Source organism: Vombatus ursinus, unplaced genomic scaffold (assembly GCF_900497805.2).
Source record: "Vombatus ursinus unplaced genomic scaffold, bare-nosed wombat genome assembly UNPS02014847.1, whole genome shotgun sequence".
Lineage (NCBI taxonomy): Eukaryota > Metazoa > Chordata > Mammalia > Diprotodontia > Vombatidae > Vombatus > Vombatus ursinus.
In genome coordinates, this window is record NW_020954625.1 from 20260553 (window position 1) to 20280580 (window position 20028).

The following is a 20028-nucleotide window of genomic DNA, read 5'->3' on the forward strand; positions in this document are numbered from 1 at the left end:
AAATACTAGTTATTCAAAAGACCATCACAAATAGCAAATAACAAATGAGCCAATTTATCCAAGAAAAAGGCCAGGTAGTAAAGAAGTTATATACAAAACCCACTAAATATAGTCTTCACCTGAGAGTGATATTTTGGCTCAAACCAGGAGAGAAAGACTCAGGGAAGGGCCCTCTCAGAAGTGCCTAGAATTGCAGGCCATGGAGGTCAGAAACACAAGTGGATTGGCTGCCATATATAATCATAGATCACGGGGTTGCAGTCACCCATTCATCATCTTCATCTCTGAACCACCAGCGAGGAGATCCTTTCTCCACATGTTTCTTTCAAAAGTATCTGGAACCAATGAATGTATATAGGAATGGCCAGTGTGCACCATTGTTATTAATATCTTCTCAACCAGTAAGGAGTCATTTCTCTCTCTGCATATGCAGGGAATGCAAAATTGTTGAGTCTTTGAATTTATGCATTTGAAACTTAAAAGATTTTCATTTTCTTTTCTTTTTAATTCAAGTCAAGGAATAAAGTCCTTTAAAATTTCTATCCTTGTTATGATTCTAGATACTTGGAAATTTCTTGATCTATTGCCTTAACCACATGGAGATGGTTAAGCCAACAGGAAGTCTATGGATTTAATGTTCCCCCTAGCTCTCATCTTGGATCATAGTTTATGCAAAGCTACTGAGATTGAAAATAGCTGACTTTGGGTGAAGTTGACCTCAATCAATACCAAGGTTACCTCTCTTCTGACAGCTTTGAAGAGGGACATTCATTCCTGATACCCACGCACTTCACTTGGCAAAAGAATCAGGGTATTTCCACCCTGAACTTTGAAGAATCTGGCACAGCTTGACCCAAGCCTTTCTCTCATCTATTAAAGTATGTGCTTGAGTTTTGGTAGTTGTGGGAAGATTTAGTGCTTTTTTATAGATACAAAAAAAAGATATCCAACTGGATTCTATTTAGGGGATTTTTATCATTGTTCCTTATGAACCATAAAAAATGGAATTTAAGGCTATTGAATTCATTTCAATTCAATACAACAAACAAGAATTAACAAGCACTTGTTATGTGGAAGGCATTGCCTTGTATACAATAGGACTTTTATAAATCCTTGTGGGACTAATGATTTAACAAGAAAAAAAATGATTGTTGGCAATTGAATGCTTTAAAAATTTAGATTTCATCATTTCCTATCCTATCATCAGTTATTAAACACTAACTATATGTACTGTGCTGGCCTTTACTGAAGGAATTGCCATTCTACTGCAGAGATTAGACTACATTTGCAGGATAAAATGAAGTGGCCAAGAGAACTAGCAACTTATTGGAGGGGGTTGGTTGAGGGTAGGATAAGGAAAGAATTCCAGTGGGAAGAGGCAGTTGGGCTGTGCTTTAAAGAAAACTAATGATTTGCTTGTGCACCCATACACAATAAGGAATTTATTGTAGCTCATGCGATGTGGACGATTTGGGGTGTTATTTTGGTGTGCTTCCTGTTGTCCAATCATTTCTCAGTCATGTCTCCCTCTCCATGACCCCATTTGGGGTTTTCTTGGTGAAGATACTGGAGTGGTTTGCCATTTCCCTCTCTAGCTCGTTTTATAGATGGAGAAACTGAGGCAAACAGGGTTAAGTGATTTCCCCAAGGTCATACAATAAGTGTCTGAGCCCTGATTTGAACTGACAAAGATGAATGTTCCTGACTCCAGGCCCAGAACTCTGTCTACTGCACCATCTAGCTATTACTAATCCAAAATAAATTCCTTTTTTGAAACCAAGGTCTTAAATATATTGTTGAGCTCATGGGTAGATGATATCCTTTTCTGTTTAAAGATCATAAATTTAGAGCTGGAAAGGAACTTAAATTCTAGGTCAATGAGTCTATTCTTTTCATGCAACAGATGAGGAACTTAAGGCCCAGAGCCTTGCCCAGTACCTCATAGATAATGAATATGAAAATGGAGACTGGACTCAGGTCTTCTACTTCCCAATAGTAGATATGGTTCATTGTACCACAGTGCCTCACAATAGAATCTTCTGTGTTTCTTAAAGTGATTATTATGAAATCTGTGGAACAACTAATGTCTCAGAAGTAACAGGAAAAAAAAAAAGACTAGTAGAATAATGTTAAGATGTGAAGAATGGCAGATATTGAAAATTGCCAAAAGATGGCCTTTATTTTTTATCGAAATCATCACTGATAGAAAGATTAGTGCTGAATTTGGTGACCTGAAAAGACTTTTAAAGACAGTCTTATTGTAAATCATGACAGACTCAGAAAAGGTAGCATATAACAAGATAGTGATGCTTAATTATGAGACAAGAGGAGATAACTGGATATATTGTATAAAAATATGACTATAAAATAACTTTAATTTGAATATAATTTATTTGCATTAAAATATTAAAATATTTTGTATAAATGGTAGCTTAGGAAGGAAAGACTATAGTTCTTCCATTGTTATAAATCATTCTAACAATCAAACAGAAAGTTTATCTTATAAAGCCATAGAATTTTTTATCTCCAATGTTGAATTTCCATAGGGAAGATGAGAATTTTATGGAATGTTAATTTCTTTCTTTTTTTACATTCATTATCAAGTCAGATAGTCTATGATGTATAGTATGGTATGGGAGAAAGAACACTGAATCTGAAGTCAAGAAAGGCAAGGGTTCAAATCCTGGTTCTAGCATTTAAATCACAGTGACCCTTGGCCTGCCATGTAGCACCGATGGCATCCCACTCATGTATGAGGACCCCCAAAAGGCTGACCCAAATTCAAGGAACTCCATGGATATTCATATATTCAGAACTCATAATTCAGTTGTCCCAACCAAAGTGGTTAATTTTACTAGTCAGAGAGAAGGCACAATTAATTCAAAACAAAGGCATTTAATGAAATAGTATAGTAATGAAAGATCACCACCATTCTAAAACCTGGGCACACTACTACAAATACACATGAAATTAATGGGAAAGTAGGTACTTGTGTGGATTAGAAATGAGAAGCATAAACATAAGGCACTCTAGTCCCAAGGCTTAGACGTAGGAAATATATGAAACCTTGCCATACCTCTTTTAGTTTTGTTTTTCTCATTTGTAAAATGGGATAATGACCCAAATTTGTATTATCACTCTGAATTCTTAAGCTCTCAAGAATGAGATTCTGAATATATTAATCCATTTATTAAGCATTTATAATATATTTTCTATGTGTTAAGTGCTAAGCTAGCTACTCTTCCTGGGGCATGGTATTAAAGTTGGAAACCAGAAATAGGACTGAGGGATGAGAATGAAGGCCAGCCTTGACCCCTCCATAAAATGTATGCTGCTAGAGGAACTCATCAGTAGGAGAAGGGGGTAGACCTTATATAGAAAGGGAGGTATTTCAGATATTATTATTATTATTATTGCTACTACAACTACTACTACTACTACTACTACTACTACTACTACTACTACTACTATTACTATTACTATTTGATTGGAAAAGAAACCAATTTACCCAGGATCATAACACATAGATATGTGTTGGAGGTAGGATTTGAACCTGTCTTCCTGATTCTACATTTAGGTCAACAGTCTTTCTTCTACGATGCCTAAACCTCCATAGAATCAGAAGATTTTCTTAAAATTAAGCCTCAATGTACTTGAGTTATAAAGAATAAAATATCAGTTCTGCTACACTCATTATGTCACCATATCAAAACTATAATTTCCATGGTGTGAGAGCTTTTAAAAGGACTGCTCACACCAATGGAAATAGCAACCTGTTTCTAACTTAGTAGATAAATCTTACAGAATGTCTGATGGAGATGGCAAGATATTTGTACACAGCCACATAGCTAGTAACTGTCAAAGTAGAGACTTGAACCCAGGACTTCCTGACTAAATGTCCAACACCTAAGATGCTTATTTGTTTGATGAATCACCTGAACTAAGCTTTCTGAATTTCATTTTAGGAAGAACTGAACCCTATCATTGTCACTCCCCCCATCCAAGCCATTGATCAGGACCGGGACATCCAGCCACCTTCCGATCAGCCTGGGATCCTCTATTCCATCCTTGTAGGTTCGTATCTGTTAATCTTTTGTCACATTTCCATCAGTGCAGAGTTGGAATCAGACAGACATAGTATAACATAAGATCTTGAAAAAAGAAGAGGCCATTTGAGCAATCAAGGGGAGAGTATTGTTGAATTAAAATTTAATATTTAGGAATTTTTTATCATTTCTGAATATTTCTAGACAATTTCTGACATTTACGCCTGTTTCAAAATTTCTCTAGCTTCAAAACAGTATTTGAGATTGAGTTCAGAGTGGCACTGTTGTAGTTATGTAGAGGTGGGCCGTTGGATAAACGGAAAGGAAAAAAAAGGAGGTGAGATAATGGTATAAAAGGGAGATAGAATTTAAAAAAATGTCTTTCCTACACATGATCTATTTTAGTGTTATTAGAATATTTACTTCATTTGCAAACTGATAGATCTCAATTTAAGAGTATCCCTTAATTGCCACATAACATAATAAACTGTTTATTTGTAACAATGGAGACATAAAAGAGAAAATGATAACGGAACACCTATAGGCCTCATATATGGTGCATTAATCAGTTTAAAACCTAAAAGATCCTTGGCCTTCTCTGGGATTAGCTCTAGATAACTCTTCTGAAAACTGTTAAAGGACCCAATTAAATTAACTCAGATTTCAAAAAAAGCTCATGCTGTTTTATGAGGCACTTCAGCTGTCCTTTTCTCTGTATTCTAGGATGAATTCTCTCTCTCTCTCTCTCTCTCTCTCTCTCTCTCTCTCCTATCTTTCTTTCTATTCTTCTATCCCTCCCTCTGTCTCTGTCTCTCTCTCTTCTTCCACTCCTTCCTCCTTCCCTCCCTCCCTCCCTCTATCTCTTAGCATTGCAAGCATTCATGTGTTAAGCAACACATCTGATCTGGGCAATTTCTTAGCGAGGTTTAACACGTGGTATAATTCCTGATTTCACTGCAATGAACACACCTCCTAACAGAAGTCACAGAGCATGGTAATGCTTTGCAAGTGTCTACAGAATCTTATGAGAGCCTTCTTCATGTCTGTATAAAGAGACTGCTAATCATGCCAAAGGTATGAGGTCAGATTATGCTGCTTCTTTTGAAATGTTCTTTCATCAGAGCCAAGACTAAGTGAGATAACTGGGCCTTTCCCCCAGGTAACAATATTTGGAAGACACAGGAAGGATGTGTACTCCTTAAGCAAGCAGAAACAATACAGATTAACACCTAATTTTGTTTGGTTTTGGTTTCCTAACCGATAACAGAAACTCCATTATCCAGTGTTTAACAGATAACTATGAAAAAAAAAGGGTATCTAGGTGGTTCACTGGATAGAGTGCCCACCTGGAGTCAGGAAGACCTGATTTCAAATCTAGCCACAGACACCTCCTAACTGTGTGACATTGGGCAAGTCATTTAACCTTGTTTGCCTCAGTTTCCTCATCTATAAAATGAATTGGAGAAGACAATAGCAAACCACTCTGATATCTTTGCCAAGAAAACCCCAAATGGGTCACAGAGGAAGAAATATAACTGTAAAAAAAATTATTCAAGAACTATAAAAGAGCCTGTTTCCTACTAGGCTGCTGTTTATTCTTTATTTGGTATGCAATTCAACTGTGTTGTGACTTTGGGTTCAACAATTTATTTTTTATGAGGATCAGTTTCTCACCTAAACAGTGAGATTGGTAATATTAATTTGTTCCCAATGCTTGTTCTGGAGTTTAATGCACAATTCTCAGGTTACATATAATGATTTAGATGTTGCTTGGGTAGGTATAGAAGATGTTATTATCTTATTCAATTTATGATTATTGTGTATCCATTGAGTACTTACTCAATTTAAATGCAGCCTGTGCTCATTGTTAACATTACTAATTAGAATGATAATGCCAAATGAATATTTTTCATTATGAACCATTCATATTTTCAGAATAAGAAGCAAATAGAAAATTAAGTAAAGAAAAAACATTTTTCTCCCAAAAAATTAGAGAAAAGTTGGTATTGGTTTGTGTTATAGTAATTTTTATGATATTTGGTCTTTGGGGTGCTGAATTTTTGACATTGTTCTTTCTGGAAGTCAGGCATGGCTTGATAATTTTTTTTTTTGAGTTTTTATTTTTAAGTCTGGATTTTCTATTAGAAGGATAACATGATCTGTTATTGTTAAAGTCCTTTGTTCTTTGTCCACATTGTTTATGATTTCTAGAAAAGAGAGCTTGTTCTTCAAGCAATGTATTATCCTAAATTGGATTTAAAATCAGTTGTTGTTTGAGTTGGAATACAGGCTGATTTTGCAGAATCTGAGCAGATTGGCCTTGGTGAAATAAAGGTCCAACCCAAGTCCTCCCTATTAGAGAACAGGAGAATTTGAGGCAACTTTGCCTTGAATCTCTGGGCACAAACAAAGATGCATTTTTCCTGAGCTATCCTAATGAATCCATTCCAAATAAATACTCAGCCACCAGCATCTTTCTGTTTGCCCTAAGGGCCAAAATTCTTTTATACTAAGACACATTCTCACTTAGACACTGCTTGGTGACATGTACTAAATTATTCACATATGACTTATTCAATCATGAAAATGGTGCAGAAAATATTTATTTCACCTTATTGGCTTCTCTGCACTTATAGCTTTCCTTTCTGGAGGTGATTATGAACCTTATGAATAAAAGATGAGATGTTTTGTAGTATTTGGATATATGGTAGAGATGCATAGTAGATTCTCAATTAGATTGCTAATACAAGGAAGGAGGAAATGATTTAAAGAATGATTTCAGGGGGCAGAGCCAAGATGATGGAGTAAAAGCAGTGACTTACTAGAGCATTCCACCAAACCCCTCCAAATACCTGTAAAAATGTCTGTAAGCAAATTGTAGAGCAGCAGAACCCACAAAAAGACAGAGTGAAAAACATTTCCAGCCAAAGACAACCTGGATGGTTGATTGGAAAGATCTATTGCACTAGGCTGAGAGAGGAACACAGTTCTGTGTGGGCACACAGCCAAAGACAGGCCTCAGTGAACCTGGAGCAGGTCCCAGGGCACTGAATCACAGGCAGCTGTGGTGGTTTCCAGACTTCTTAACTCACAAACTCCAAAGACTTAAACGGCCAGTAGGAAAAGTCTGTGACTGTGGTCATAAAGAAAGAAACTTAGTCCCAGCCCACTCCTAGCAAAGCCCCAGGACGGCAGCTGCTTCCTGAGCTTCCTGCCCACGGACTGAAGGGGAATTGAGTGGCTGATAAGAGGGGGATAGCAGGGATCTCTTTGCTGGTGCTGAGGCAGGATTCTCTTGCTTTGCCTGTGCTTGGATCTGGGTCACAGTCCTGGGGCAAGGAGGAGCACTGGCGTGGGGGATCTTGTAGTAGTGGTGGAGAGGATATCCTCCTCACAGTTCCAAAACAGAAAAGAGTGCTTGTGGTCACTCACTCATAGAGCAGAACACAGGCCAGGAAAGGAGTAAACACCTCACCCTTGATCACATCACCTTGGAAGAAGTGAAAATTTACAGAAGTAACTCTGAAAAAAGCTGTGCAAAACCCTCAAAGCTAGGGACAGTACATTCTCTACACTGAAAGCAGACCCCTACCTTAACAAAGAGTTTGTAACTCAAGTAATTGACTGGGAACATTAGCAAACTGCAAAATAATCAGACCATGGAATCTTTCTTTGGTGACAAAGAAAATCAAAACATACAACCAGAACAAGACAACAAAGTCAAAGCTCCTACATCCAAAATGTTCAAGAAAAATATGAATTGATCCCAGGCCATGGAAGAGCTCAAAAAGGACTTTGAGAAGCAAGTAAGAGAAGTAGAGGAAAAACTGGGAAGAGAAATAAGAATGATGCAAGAAAATCATGAAAAACAAGTCAACAGCTTGCTAAAGGAGACTTAAAAAATACTGAAGAAAATAACAACTTGAAAATAGCTTAACCCAAATGGCAAAAGAGGTCCAAAAAGCAAATGAGGAGAAGAATGCCTTCAGAAGCAGAATTGGCCAAATGGAAAAGGAAGTCCAAAAGCTCAGTGAAGAAAATGTATCTTTAAAAATTAGAATGGAGCAAATGGAAGCTGGTGACTTTATGGAAAATCAAGACATTATAAAATAACTAAAGGAATGAAAAAAATAGAAAAAAATGTGAAATATCTTGGAAATACAACTGTCCTGGAAAATAGATCCAGGAGAGAGAATTTAAAAATTATTGGACTATCTGAAAGCCATGATCAAAAAGAAAAGAGCCTAGACATCATCTTTCAAGATCAAGTTTATCAAGGAAAACTGCCCTGATATTCTAGAACCAAAGGGCAAAATAGAAATGGAAAGAATCCATTGATCATCTCCTGAAATAGATCCCCAGAGGAAAACTCCTAGGAATACTGTAGCCAAATTCCAGAGTTTCCAGGTCAAGGACAAAATATTGCAAGGAGCCGGAAAGAAACAATTCAAATATTGTGGAAACACAATCAGGATAACACAGTATTTAGCAGCTTCTACATTAAAGGGTGACAGGGCTTGGAATATGATATTCTGGAAGTCAAAGGAAATAGGATTACAACCAAGAATCACCTACCCAGCAAAATTGAGTATAATCTTTCAGGGGAAAAAAAAAGATATTCAATGAAATCAAGGACTTTCAAGAATTCTTGATGAAAAGAGCAGAGCAGAATAGAAAATTTGACTTTCAAATACAAGGCTCAAGAGAAGCATAAAGAGGTAAACGGGAAAGAGAAATCATAAGGAACTTTTTAAGGTTGAACTGCTTACATTCTTACAGGGAAAGATGATATTTGTAACTGAGACCTTTCTTAGTATTAGGGTAGTTCAAGGGAAAAAATATATGTATGTATGTATGTATATATGTATAGTTAAATGATAAATAAATAGATAGAGGGCACAGGGTGAGTTGAAGGTGAAGGTATGATATCTGGAGAATAAAATTAAGGTATGAGAGAGGATTATAGTAGGAGAAAGGGAGAGGTAGAATAGAATACATTATCTCACATAAAATAGACAAGAAAGGACTTTTTAAAGTGGAGGGGAAATGGGGGAATGTGAGAGGGAATGACTGAATCTTATTCTCATTAGATTTGGCTTAAGGAGGGAATAACATACATGCTCACCTGGGTATGGAAATCTATTTTTACCTACAGGAAAATAGGGGGGAAGGGGATGACAGAGCGGGAGGGGGTGATAGAGTTGAGGGCAGATTAGGGAAAGGAGAAATCAGAAGCAAACATTTCTAAGGAGGGACAGGGTCAAAAGAGAGAATAGAATAAAAGGGGGGCGGGATAGGATGAAAGGAAGTATACTCAGTTTTTCACAACATGATTATTATGGAAGTGTTTTGCATGACTACACATGTATAACCTGTATTGAGTTGCTTGCTTTCTGAATGAAGGTGAGTGGGGAGGGAGGGAGAAAATTTGGAACCCAAAGTTTTAAAAACAAATCTTAAAAAAAATGTTTTCACATGAAACTGAGAAATAAGGTATACAGGCAATGGGGTATAGAAATCTATCCTGCCCTATGGGAAACTAGAAGGGGTAGGGGATAAGAGAAGGTGGGGGGGATAGAAGGGAGAACAGAGTAGGGGAAGGGGTATTCAGAGTGCATGCCATCTTGGGGTGGGGGGAGGGGAGAGATGGAGTGAAAATTTGGAACTCAAAATCTTGTGGAAGTGAATGTTGAAAACTAAAAATAAATAAATTAATAAGAATAAAAAGAAAAATAAATAAATACTGAATAAAAAAGAATGATTTCTGCATTCATGTAGCCATCATCTTAGTTCTGGTTATCTCTTCTTAGATGGAGTCTTGTAGCAGACTTCTCATTGGTTTTCTCTACTCCAGCCTTTTCCCCATTACTCCCTTCAAAATGTCCCAATTGATATGCCTAAAACATAGGTTTGACCACATCATTTCTCTGCTCAAATGGTTCCTGTGGCTTCCTGCTATGTCTATAAACCTCTGGCTTGTCATTGAAAGCCCTTCACAGCGTGATTCTACACTAATTTCATATTAACACCGCCCCCCACCATGAACTCTGTGTTTCGTTCAGCCTAGCCTATTTTCTCTTCCCTCTATACAACATTTTATCACCATACACATCCATTGCCATGCCTTTGAACAGATGCTCCCCCACCCCCACATGAAATGTGGTCCCTCTCACCTTTTTCTATTTTAATCTCTAGTTCTTTTAGGGTGCATCTCATGTTCTACTTTCTGCGCTGGATCTCCTTTCCTCCTTTCCATCATATCCAGTTATTAATGTCCTCTCCATTAATTTGTATTTGACAGTCATCTGCATGGAGATGATAATTGTGCCCATGGACCCACATGTAAACTCCAAGGGAGAAAATATAGAGGGCCCACAATTGAACCTTTAAGAGTAACCATCCTTAGGGGAAATGTTGAGACAATGGAGACTGAGAGGAAATAGACACATAGGAGAAACAGGAGAGAAATGTCACAGAAGCTAAGGGAGCATCCAGGATAAGAGGACAGTAAATGATGTGAAAAATCATCAGGCATCAGGGAGGATTGAATAAAATAAATAAATGATAAAAATGTATTAAGTACTTACTTTGTGCCTAGAAATGTGCTAAATCCTGAGGACCCAAATATGGGGTTCAAACCTATTACATTTGTGCAGGATTCATCTCATTGTCTAGGAGAATACTACTTTAGGCTTTGGTCTATGACTCTGGAGTTGGTGAAAGGTTGACCTCTTCCTTTATATGTCTGGTACTCCCTAAATTCTTTCCTCTCTCTCCAGAGAAGCAGGATGTACATATGTCCTTTCTCAAATATAAAGGAACCAGTATCACAACATGCCCCTGATTTCTCAGCTGATTTCCTTAGAGACTTCAGAGAATATCCCCTTGGGCAAGATCACAGACTTTCCTTTTCTGATGAGCAGAGATATCTCTCTGCAGTGGATAATCTCATGCAATCTGAGTGTTGTTTTGGTTCATCCAAATTTGTGTGACTCCTCTGATAACTGTTCAGTATTTGGATGAATAGTTTTACTCACTGTTCACTATTCATTGTGGTTTTCTGTATAACTAGCATTTGATGAGAAGAGGTCAAGCCTTTGGATATAAGCATAGAGTACCTATTCCCTTTTTAAGGAATAGTAACCAGGAAAGAAGTTTGGACCTAAGGTAGGGGAGTACATTCTTCTATCTTAGCAATATTTGGTGGAGAAGGTATGGGGGAAGTAGGAACAACTTGACATAATTATAGTTCACCATCCCTCCTTAGAAGAGTAGAATTGTCAAATCTCAGTATCTGGCTTCACTCTAGGCAGGAATCAAAGTTTCCCTTGGAGAGGAGTGAAATAGATTCTAGAGACTCCTATTTATGCCTTTCTATGATGCACATATGGACAAATCCATGAGGGCAACACATACATGTATGCGTGCATACACACACACATGCACACATTAGACAAATACAAGAACACAAACATTCCCTGTCAATAAGGAGTTGACATTTTCATAGAGAAATACAATACACATCAGGGCTTGTTATACAGGGATGAGTGGTTTGTTCTTAAAGTTACAGGGACGTTGATTGGAACTGTTGTGGAGTAGACTAATGCAACCCTTCCAGGAAGGATGACAGAGTAAATCTGATCATGGTTCCTTATGGAGCTCTGAGAAAAGTTTGCTAGATTAAGCCCTGGATAGTGAAGATTCATAAAGGTGTGTGCTGAGAAGCCTGATTCCAAAGAGTTGAGAAGTGAAAGGCGTAGAAGTGAGCGGAAGCAGGGAGGTGTTTGGAAGTGAAAGTCAGAGGAAAAATAAACTGATAGCTTGAGGGGACAATGGAACGCTTTCTGAAGAAAGATAAAGTGTGAAAAATTTTAGAGAGAGCAGAGAAAGAGCTATCAATTAGGGAAAATCAGAAGATGAGAGATTAAAAAAAAGGAATAATGGATGGGGCCAGTCAGAGGAGAAGGCAGGGGATGAGATGAAGCATACAAATAGAAGGAATGATCATAGCAAGGACAAAGAGCATCTCCTACCTTACAGACTGGGAAAATGGGAAGATGAATGGGGATCATTAGAGGAATGCTGAGGTGTGGGATGGGGAGATGAGGAAGTTCAAGGAAGATAACCTCAATTTTCTCAGTAAAATAAAAGATGAGGACTTTTATTTAGGACAAGGGGCAAGAGTGGCACAAGAAGTGCTGTAAGAAATATGAGAATCGACCAGGGAAGGAAAAAAAGATTGCTCTGCAGCGGTGAGGACCCATTTAAGATTAGATAACCTGAATTTGTAGTGGACCAGGTCATGACAGTTGCTTTACTTTCTCAAGCAATGATCAGAATCTTAGAAGTAGCAGAAAAGAAAGAGGATGGTGGGTAGTTTGGAGGAACTAGAGGTAGTAGTAGTAGTAGTAGTAGTAGTAGTAGCAATAATAACAACAACAAAATCATCACTAGAACCCATATAGGACTTTTAAGTTTACTAAGCTCTTAACATGTAGACCTTGTGAAAGATACTACTTTTATACTTATTTTACAAATGAGGAAACTGATGCAAAGACTTTGTGAGAACAAAGAAAGGTTTAAGTAGAATGAATCAAAGGAGGAGATGGAAGGACAGATGTTTTTGAACCGAGGGAGGAATTTCAAGGGAGAATGGATGCAGCACCCTTATAGGACAGGGGACTTCTTCAAGCCCCAGTGAATGCAACTGCTATTTAACTGTTTCTATTTGGAATGAATATAAAGTGGGAGGATAAATCCTACAGATCTTGATGGTTACTGTGATGTATTTGGGTAGCCTCTGCCTATATATCCTCTACATTTCATCAATTTATAAGGACTATAGAGTGTGCCTGCATAGAGTGAGGTTGGACTAGTCAACAGAGGCTTCCATAAATTTTGATTTGAATCCTGATAACCAGTCTTTAGACATTGACAGGTGCCACTAAAATGTCCTTTAGCCTTAGATGAATTTTTCCTTAAAAGCCTTTTCATCTGCCTTTCTTTAGTGTTCTAAGGAGTACATTAAGTCCATGTGTATTTTTCATCCTGTTTGTAATATTGAGTGCCATCCCCTGCAATATAATGGGCAATCCATCAACGTTCCCTAGTGATTGAATGCACTACTCCAAATGTTTATTAGTCATTGGTTGCAATTGATAAAAAGGTGAGAGGGTCAGTGCAAATCTGCACTTGAATTTAGCACTCTTGCTAAAAATATTGTGCCATGGGAGCCATTCTGCCTAGATGAAAACTAACAATCATGTACTATAAAGTATATACTCATGAGAACTGAGCATATATCACAGAGTTGGAAGAGGCCTTAGAGGTCATGAAGACCACTTCATAACTGAGCAAGAATCTTGTTTATAACAAACTTGACCAGTAGCCAGACAACTAGGAGACTCTCCAGGGAATGGGGATCCCACTCTCATCTAAAACAATTGATCTGGCTATGTAATAACACAAATTGATAGGAGGAATGTCCTTAAATCAAGCCTATCATGGTCCATTTTCAATAGCTTTCTGTTGTTCCTAGTTGTGCTTTCTCTAGCCATGCAGAAGAAGAGATATTCCTCCTCTTCTATGAGGCTGCACCTCAGCAGTACTCAAAGGCAATTCTCAGCCATATTAATTCCTTCTCCAGGTTAAATATTCTCAATTACTTCAACCTATTTTTTTACAAGGCATGAATGAAGGCCCGTACCATCCTAGCTATTCTCTTCTGGGTTCTCACCAGTTAATCCATATCCTAAAATAAAATAGATGTTTCTCCTTATCATATCACACATACACCCACCATTTGTACAACCCCAGGCTTGAAAGGGTCTTGATTCATTCACTAATTTGCCTTATCTAAGTGTGATGGATCCTCATACCTCCTGGAGTCTCTGGGATCTGTGTGTCTAAAGCAAGAGTCACATTTAGATGTAGGGTCATGACAGGAGCAATGGAGAGGGAAGTCTATGTTCCCTAGGACTTAGCTTGTAACATAGGAATGTGGGGCAGGTCTGTTTTCTTGAGGAAGACCTCTTTCTTCTGTACCAGAGTTCTAACTCATGGATCTATGTGAATTACTCTTGTTCAGATATTACAAGCAAGAAAATGAAACCATTTAACAACATGTGTGTGTCATGAGGCATTATTTAAGAGAGTATAGCTGTGGGAAAAATCTCAGTAGACATAGATAAAATTGGAAAAAGAATTCCTTCTTTGTGACTCTAGGTAACAACTTTATAACAATGTATGCTAATTATAAGTAGAGCTAATTCATATTGTCCATCTATCCAACCATCCATCCATCCCTCCATTCATCCTGTTACCAAGTCCTGTCCATCTTTCCAGTATGGTTTTCCCCCTTATTCCTCCTATCCTCTGCTCATCAAACATTGAATGTGTGAAACAGTGTTATAAACACAAATGTGACACATTTTTTTCAGTCATACTCTACTAGTAATCTAAGCTTTTCAAAAAAACAAAAGGCTTTATAGCTATGGAGTAACTGAAAAAGAGTAACAAAATTATAATAAAATAATAAAAAATAAAATTAAAACTATTTTCATGAGCTCTATGACTGTGTGCAAAAGGTCTTGTCCATGGTAGACACTTAATGTTGATTTATGTGAGGCAAATAATTATCTCATATTTTATAAAAATCTTTTTTTAAATTCATGGAAATCTCAATTGTAGAAGCCATATTCCTATTTTGGCAACACAAGGGTTTCACGAAGGTTTTAGAATGAATTCAAAATAGAGTTTGTGTCAATATATTTTTATACCATAGAAGTTTCCTTGACATTGTTGATAGAGTAAGGAGGAGCTGTGATAAGTAGATTACATAGCATATATCTATTATTGCCCAAATAATTTTGCAGATTCAAGTCCTTGTGTGGGTGTTGAGATTCCCAAGGACACATAAAGACATTAATGCTGTCTCTAAGGAGCTTATTATCTACAAAGGAAAGACTTGGGTGTGTTTGTAGGGCAGAATGGAGTAAGCCAAAGATGGTTTCATGTCCATCCTTTTTATCCCCAGCTCCGAACACATCATAATTCTTCCTTAAATAATTATTGATTGGAATTGAATATTAGCATCAGAGAATGTGAATTTTATTATGGTAATAACTGGCATTTACATGGAGCACAATGTAAATGTAAATATATAAATAAGTAAAACTATAAGGTTTATAAGGTACATTATATATAATCTCTTTTCATATTCACAGTTCTATGAAATATGTTATTTTTATACCCATTTTACAGATAAGGAAATATAGGCTGAGAGATGTACAAAGTCTTGTCCAGTGTCACATGAATAGTCAATGTCTGAAACAGAATTAAACTCAGTTCTTTCTGACTCCTGTACCACCATGTTTACTCTGTCCAATGACTCTGTCTCTGTCTCCTGCTAGGCTCCTCGTAAATGTTGGCTCTCCATTTGCACAATAATTGTCCTAGAACAGAGGGAAAAAAAGAGCACTGAGCATTTTTCATTTGTTTGTAAATTGTTAACAAGGACTTCTAATCCTACAGAAACTGAGTGTCCAGTGGGGATCTCTATTGATCCATAGAAGATCAAAATAAACTGATTACATCTGGCATTAATCATGTGTCTCTTACAAATTAATACATTAAAAATGCACGGTTAATAAACTTCCTGAGGAAAGCCACTCAAACAAATAGAGGCAACAAATCCTTCTCCACCTTCAGGAGAAGTCTAAAACCCCACTCCTGAAATATTTAATTATGAACTGGCTTCACTCCACAAGGCTAGAAAACCCTGTCTCCTGGTTACCTGGGAAACAGGTTAGTTTATGACTGTTCTCTGCCTTTGGACATTATGGACATGCAAGAAGACACAATCTGTCTTAGTCAAATTCTATTAATGACTTCAGCAAGAAAGACTTTTTTGGGGGGGAACAGAAGCAATTTCTGATTTGTGGCATCATGCCAATTTAGTTCTCAAGAAAGGGAAGTCCAAACTGGCCTTCACTTGAGTGTTCAGAAGAAATATGAGTGTCCTGGCAGTTAGGGTAGCAGGAAGGGCTGTCACCAGGCTGGAGTTGCCCTACATTCAGGCATCTTGGCTCATTTTATAAAATGATATTTGGCTTCTATTTATGTAAGATCCAAGAAAAAGACATAGAGATTCATCCTTTGATCTCATTTGATATCACTTCCACTACCAGTGTTGGTCAGCACCTTTGCTGTAACATAATCTTAGAGAATTACTGAGGGTGCAGAGAGGTTGTGACTTGACCAAAATCACACAGTCTTCATTCTCTTACAAGGAGAGATAGAAATGATGAGAAAGAGAGAGAGGGAGAGAGAGAGAGAGACAGAGAGAGAGAGAGAGAGAATTGAATAATGGATTTCTTAAGCACTTATCATATGACAGGCACTGTGCTAAGAACTTTCTGACTGACATTCTGAGACCAGCTTTCTAGCTAATATATCACACTGAATCTAATTAGGTCATATCATCCCTTACAATCCTCCTCTACTGTCTCATTTTGGTATGAATGTGTGTGTGTTGTGTGTGTGTGTGTGTGTGTAGTAGTAGTAGTACTAGTACTAGTAGTGGTAGTAGTGGTGGTGGTGGTGGTGGTGGTGGTGGTGGTGGTAGTGGTGGTAGTGGTGGTAGTAGTAGTAGTAGTAGTAGTAGTAGTAGTAGTAGTAGTAGTTTTGTTAAAATCTCTGATCACATTTGTGAATTAAAACTCTAACAGTTGGTGAACATTAGTAAATTTTTTGCACTATGTTGTCCTTCCTGGGAACACTGAGAGCTTCAAGGACTTACCCAGGATCACACTGCTAAAAGATGGTAGAGATAGGACTTGACCCCAGGTTGTCCTGACAAGGACAGATCCTTTATCTACTAGTCTACAATATCTTACTGTCTCTCATAGTAAGCTATGAAGTCTTTAAGTAGCATTCTAATTGGATATTCATCTAGCAAAGAGTCAGAGAACCTCGGTTCAAATCTTGTCTCTGAAACCTCCTTAATACTTGATCCTCTTTAGACAAGTCACTTAAGCTCCCTAGGTCTTGGTTTCCTCATGTGTATAATGAGGGGACTGGATTCAGTGGCAGAAGAGGTCCCTTCCAAATCTGGATCTATGATCCTATGATGATAGATGATGGATAGATAGATAGATAGACAGACAGATAGATAGGAGAAAGAGATATGTAAGAGTAAAAGAGATGGAGATAAATAGAAGATAGACACAGTAGGAGATAGAGAAAGATCAAGATATATAGGGGATAAACCGATAGAGAGAGTTAAATGAAGATAGATAGATGATAGATAGATGACAGGTAGATAAGTCTTTATCCACACCAAGGTACAATCTGGGTCAGAATGGCAGAGATGAGCTAAGTGAGAATTAAGCATAGGTCCATAGCTATATATCTGCGATAGCCCTCATAAACCATTTAAACTAGCCCCCTTTTTATAGATGAGGAAACTAAGGTTCAGGAATCTTAGCTGACCTGAAGTTCACATAGATAACAAGTATTACAATGAGGGTTTGAAACCAGGTCATCCAACTCTAGAGCCAGGGTGCTTCTCACGTTACCATACAGCATTATTCTATTAGAGTTCAATGAGGCTCTTAACACTTTGTTCTCACAGTGAACATCACTTGCCAGGACTTGAATCTTCAGATCCATGTGAGAATATATATCAAATTCTTGTTTTCAAGTCCAGACAAGAACAACAAAAGCACTAACAGAAACTAAAACAAACAACCACAAAAACATTTTCCTCTTGTCTTTTGCACCTAAGGTGATGAGCTGCACATCACTCCATTTTCCTTAGGAAGCCTTGTGTTTCTCAGCTTGATTTACTAAGGCCATCTTGATTTCACTCTTCAGGTAGCTGTATGAGTAATGAGTAAAGTCAATGGATGTTCATATACTGGTTTTGATCAATTACATGTTCACCCTTCAATGTCTTTCTGCAGGGACTCCTGAAGATTATCCCCAGTATTTCCATATGCATCCAAGGACTGCAGAACTCAGCCTCCTGCAGCCTGTAAACAGGGATTTCTACCAGAAATTTGATTTGGTGATTAAGGTAATTTCCATTCCGGTCTCATTTCCTTTTGCTTGTGATGTGTTTAGTAATAGATTCTCTGGGGAGGTGGGAAGATACAGCTACCTTAAAAACATCATTTGGGGAGCCAAGTCAATAACTTTGGGGAAAGAAAACAATGTGGACTCGAAGAATCTTAATTGTGTCATATTCCATTAAAATAATATATGCCATATGAACAAAAACATTTGCCAAATTATTTATGTCTAATGAAAATATTTGAATATAAATTCCTTATGTAAATATAATGAGGGCTATAACAGATATCATATATCCTGTCTTTTACCATCCTGAACAAATTACTTCTCAGATGATGATGAATAACATTCCGACCACAAGAGTCTAATTATGTGCGATGTAGAATGTATATGACTTTATACTGTACTGGTCTCTGTGATTTATATATCATATTTGCCATCTTTGTTTTTATTATATTTTCTCTAGGAAGCTAAAAGCATTTGTCTATTTAGAAACTTATTTGATTTATTCCTGATGATTTGTCTCGTGTTGAAAGATATTCATGGACATGAAAGCTTTTTAGAACTATGGCAAATTACATTTATTATCATAACTTTCTCTTGGAATTAATTTTAATATACATTTCAATTGAAAAAAACATATTGAACTCGGAAATACAATCATTCTAGTAATTGTTTGAGGTTCATAACTCACTTCTTCTTTGTCTTTGTGATTGTATTCAACAGCACATTTATTAAATACCTACTGTTCACTTCTTCAAATGATGCCTACCCATAAGTTTTTTTTTGTTTGTTTTTTACCTATTTTGTCATCAATGGTTTGGTTTCTAGGGCTGGGTGAATATCCAGTCAAATGTCACTTTAATTGTCAATATGTAAACTGACCATTTTGCTCAAATCCAGACTCAGGTGCTTACTAGCTATGTTGACCCCCAGCAAATCACTTAACACTTGCCTCTTCCATGAAATGGGAATAATTATAGCACCTACCTCTCCAGGTTGTTGCGAGGTAAAAATGAAATGATACTTGTAAAATACTTTGCAAACCTTGAACTGCTATATAAATGCCAGGCATTGAACTTATAAATATCTATGCCATTGAGAAAACTCCATCAAATAATTTTTGAAAAAGTTTAAATCCCAACGGAATTGTAACACATTTATTGGATGAATATAGTTAGTGTGCATGATGGGAAATATTATTTAATCACATAATCTTAGAGCTGAAGGGACTTCAGAGTCCAACTCATTCCTGAGAGTAAGAAAAAATTGACTTTTATAATGTATTTGGCAAGTGGCCATCTGTCCTTTGCCTAATGACCTCTCGGGAAGGGAATCTACTGCCTCTTTAGGAAGTCCATCATTTTGAATAGTGCTAATTGCTAAAAACATTTCTCTTCTCAGTGAAATAAAATCTGCTTGTCTCCACTTCTATCCTACATTCCCGTCTTGCCCTCTGGAGCCAAGCAAAACAAGAGGAATTACTCTTTCAGGGGACACCCCTTTATATACTTCAAGATAGCTGTTACTCTCCACCTATATCTTCTCTGGTTGAAGCAAAATACCCTGAGTTCCTTCACCTTATGCTTATATGATATTGATTCAAGGCTCTTCACCATCCTGCTCACTGTCCTCTTGACACTCTCCAGCTTAACAAAATCTTTCCTAGAATATGGCACCTAGAACTACAGAATACAATAAATCATGTGTGAATGAATTTGTGATGCTTCATCTATCTATCTATCTATCTATCTATCTATCTATGTACTCAATCATTTAGATATTTCTCATTTATTTATTTATTTATTTGCTTTTCTAGCCACTCATCCATCCATTCATCTATCTATTTATTGGTTTATGTATCTGTCTTTTTATCCATTCATTCATTCACTTACTTATCTATCCATAT

The 20028-nt window shown here is 37.2% G+C and overlaps 1 protein-coding gene across 1 annotated transcript in view; it reads left to right on the forward strand.

The window, feature by feature from the left end:
* The window catches only part of PCDH15 (protocadherin related 15), a 1147277-nt gene that overhangs the window by 617114 nt on the left and 510135 nt on the right, over nucleotides 1-20028 (forward strand). Inside the window, exons 9-10 of the mRNA XM_027840684.1 lie at nucleotides 3966-4074; nucleotides 18011-18123. Coding sequence (XP_027696485.1) covers nucleotides 3966-4074; nucleotides 18011-18123 — 222 coding nt within the window. The remainder of the gene's footprint in view (nucleotides 1-3965; nucleotides 4075-18010; nucleotides 18124-20028) is intronic.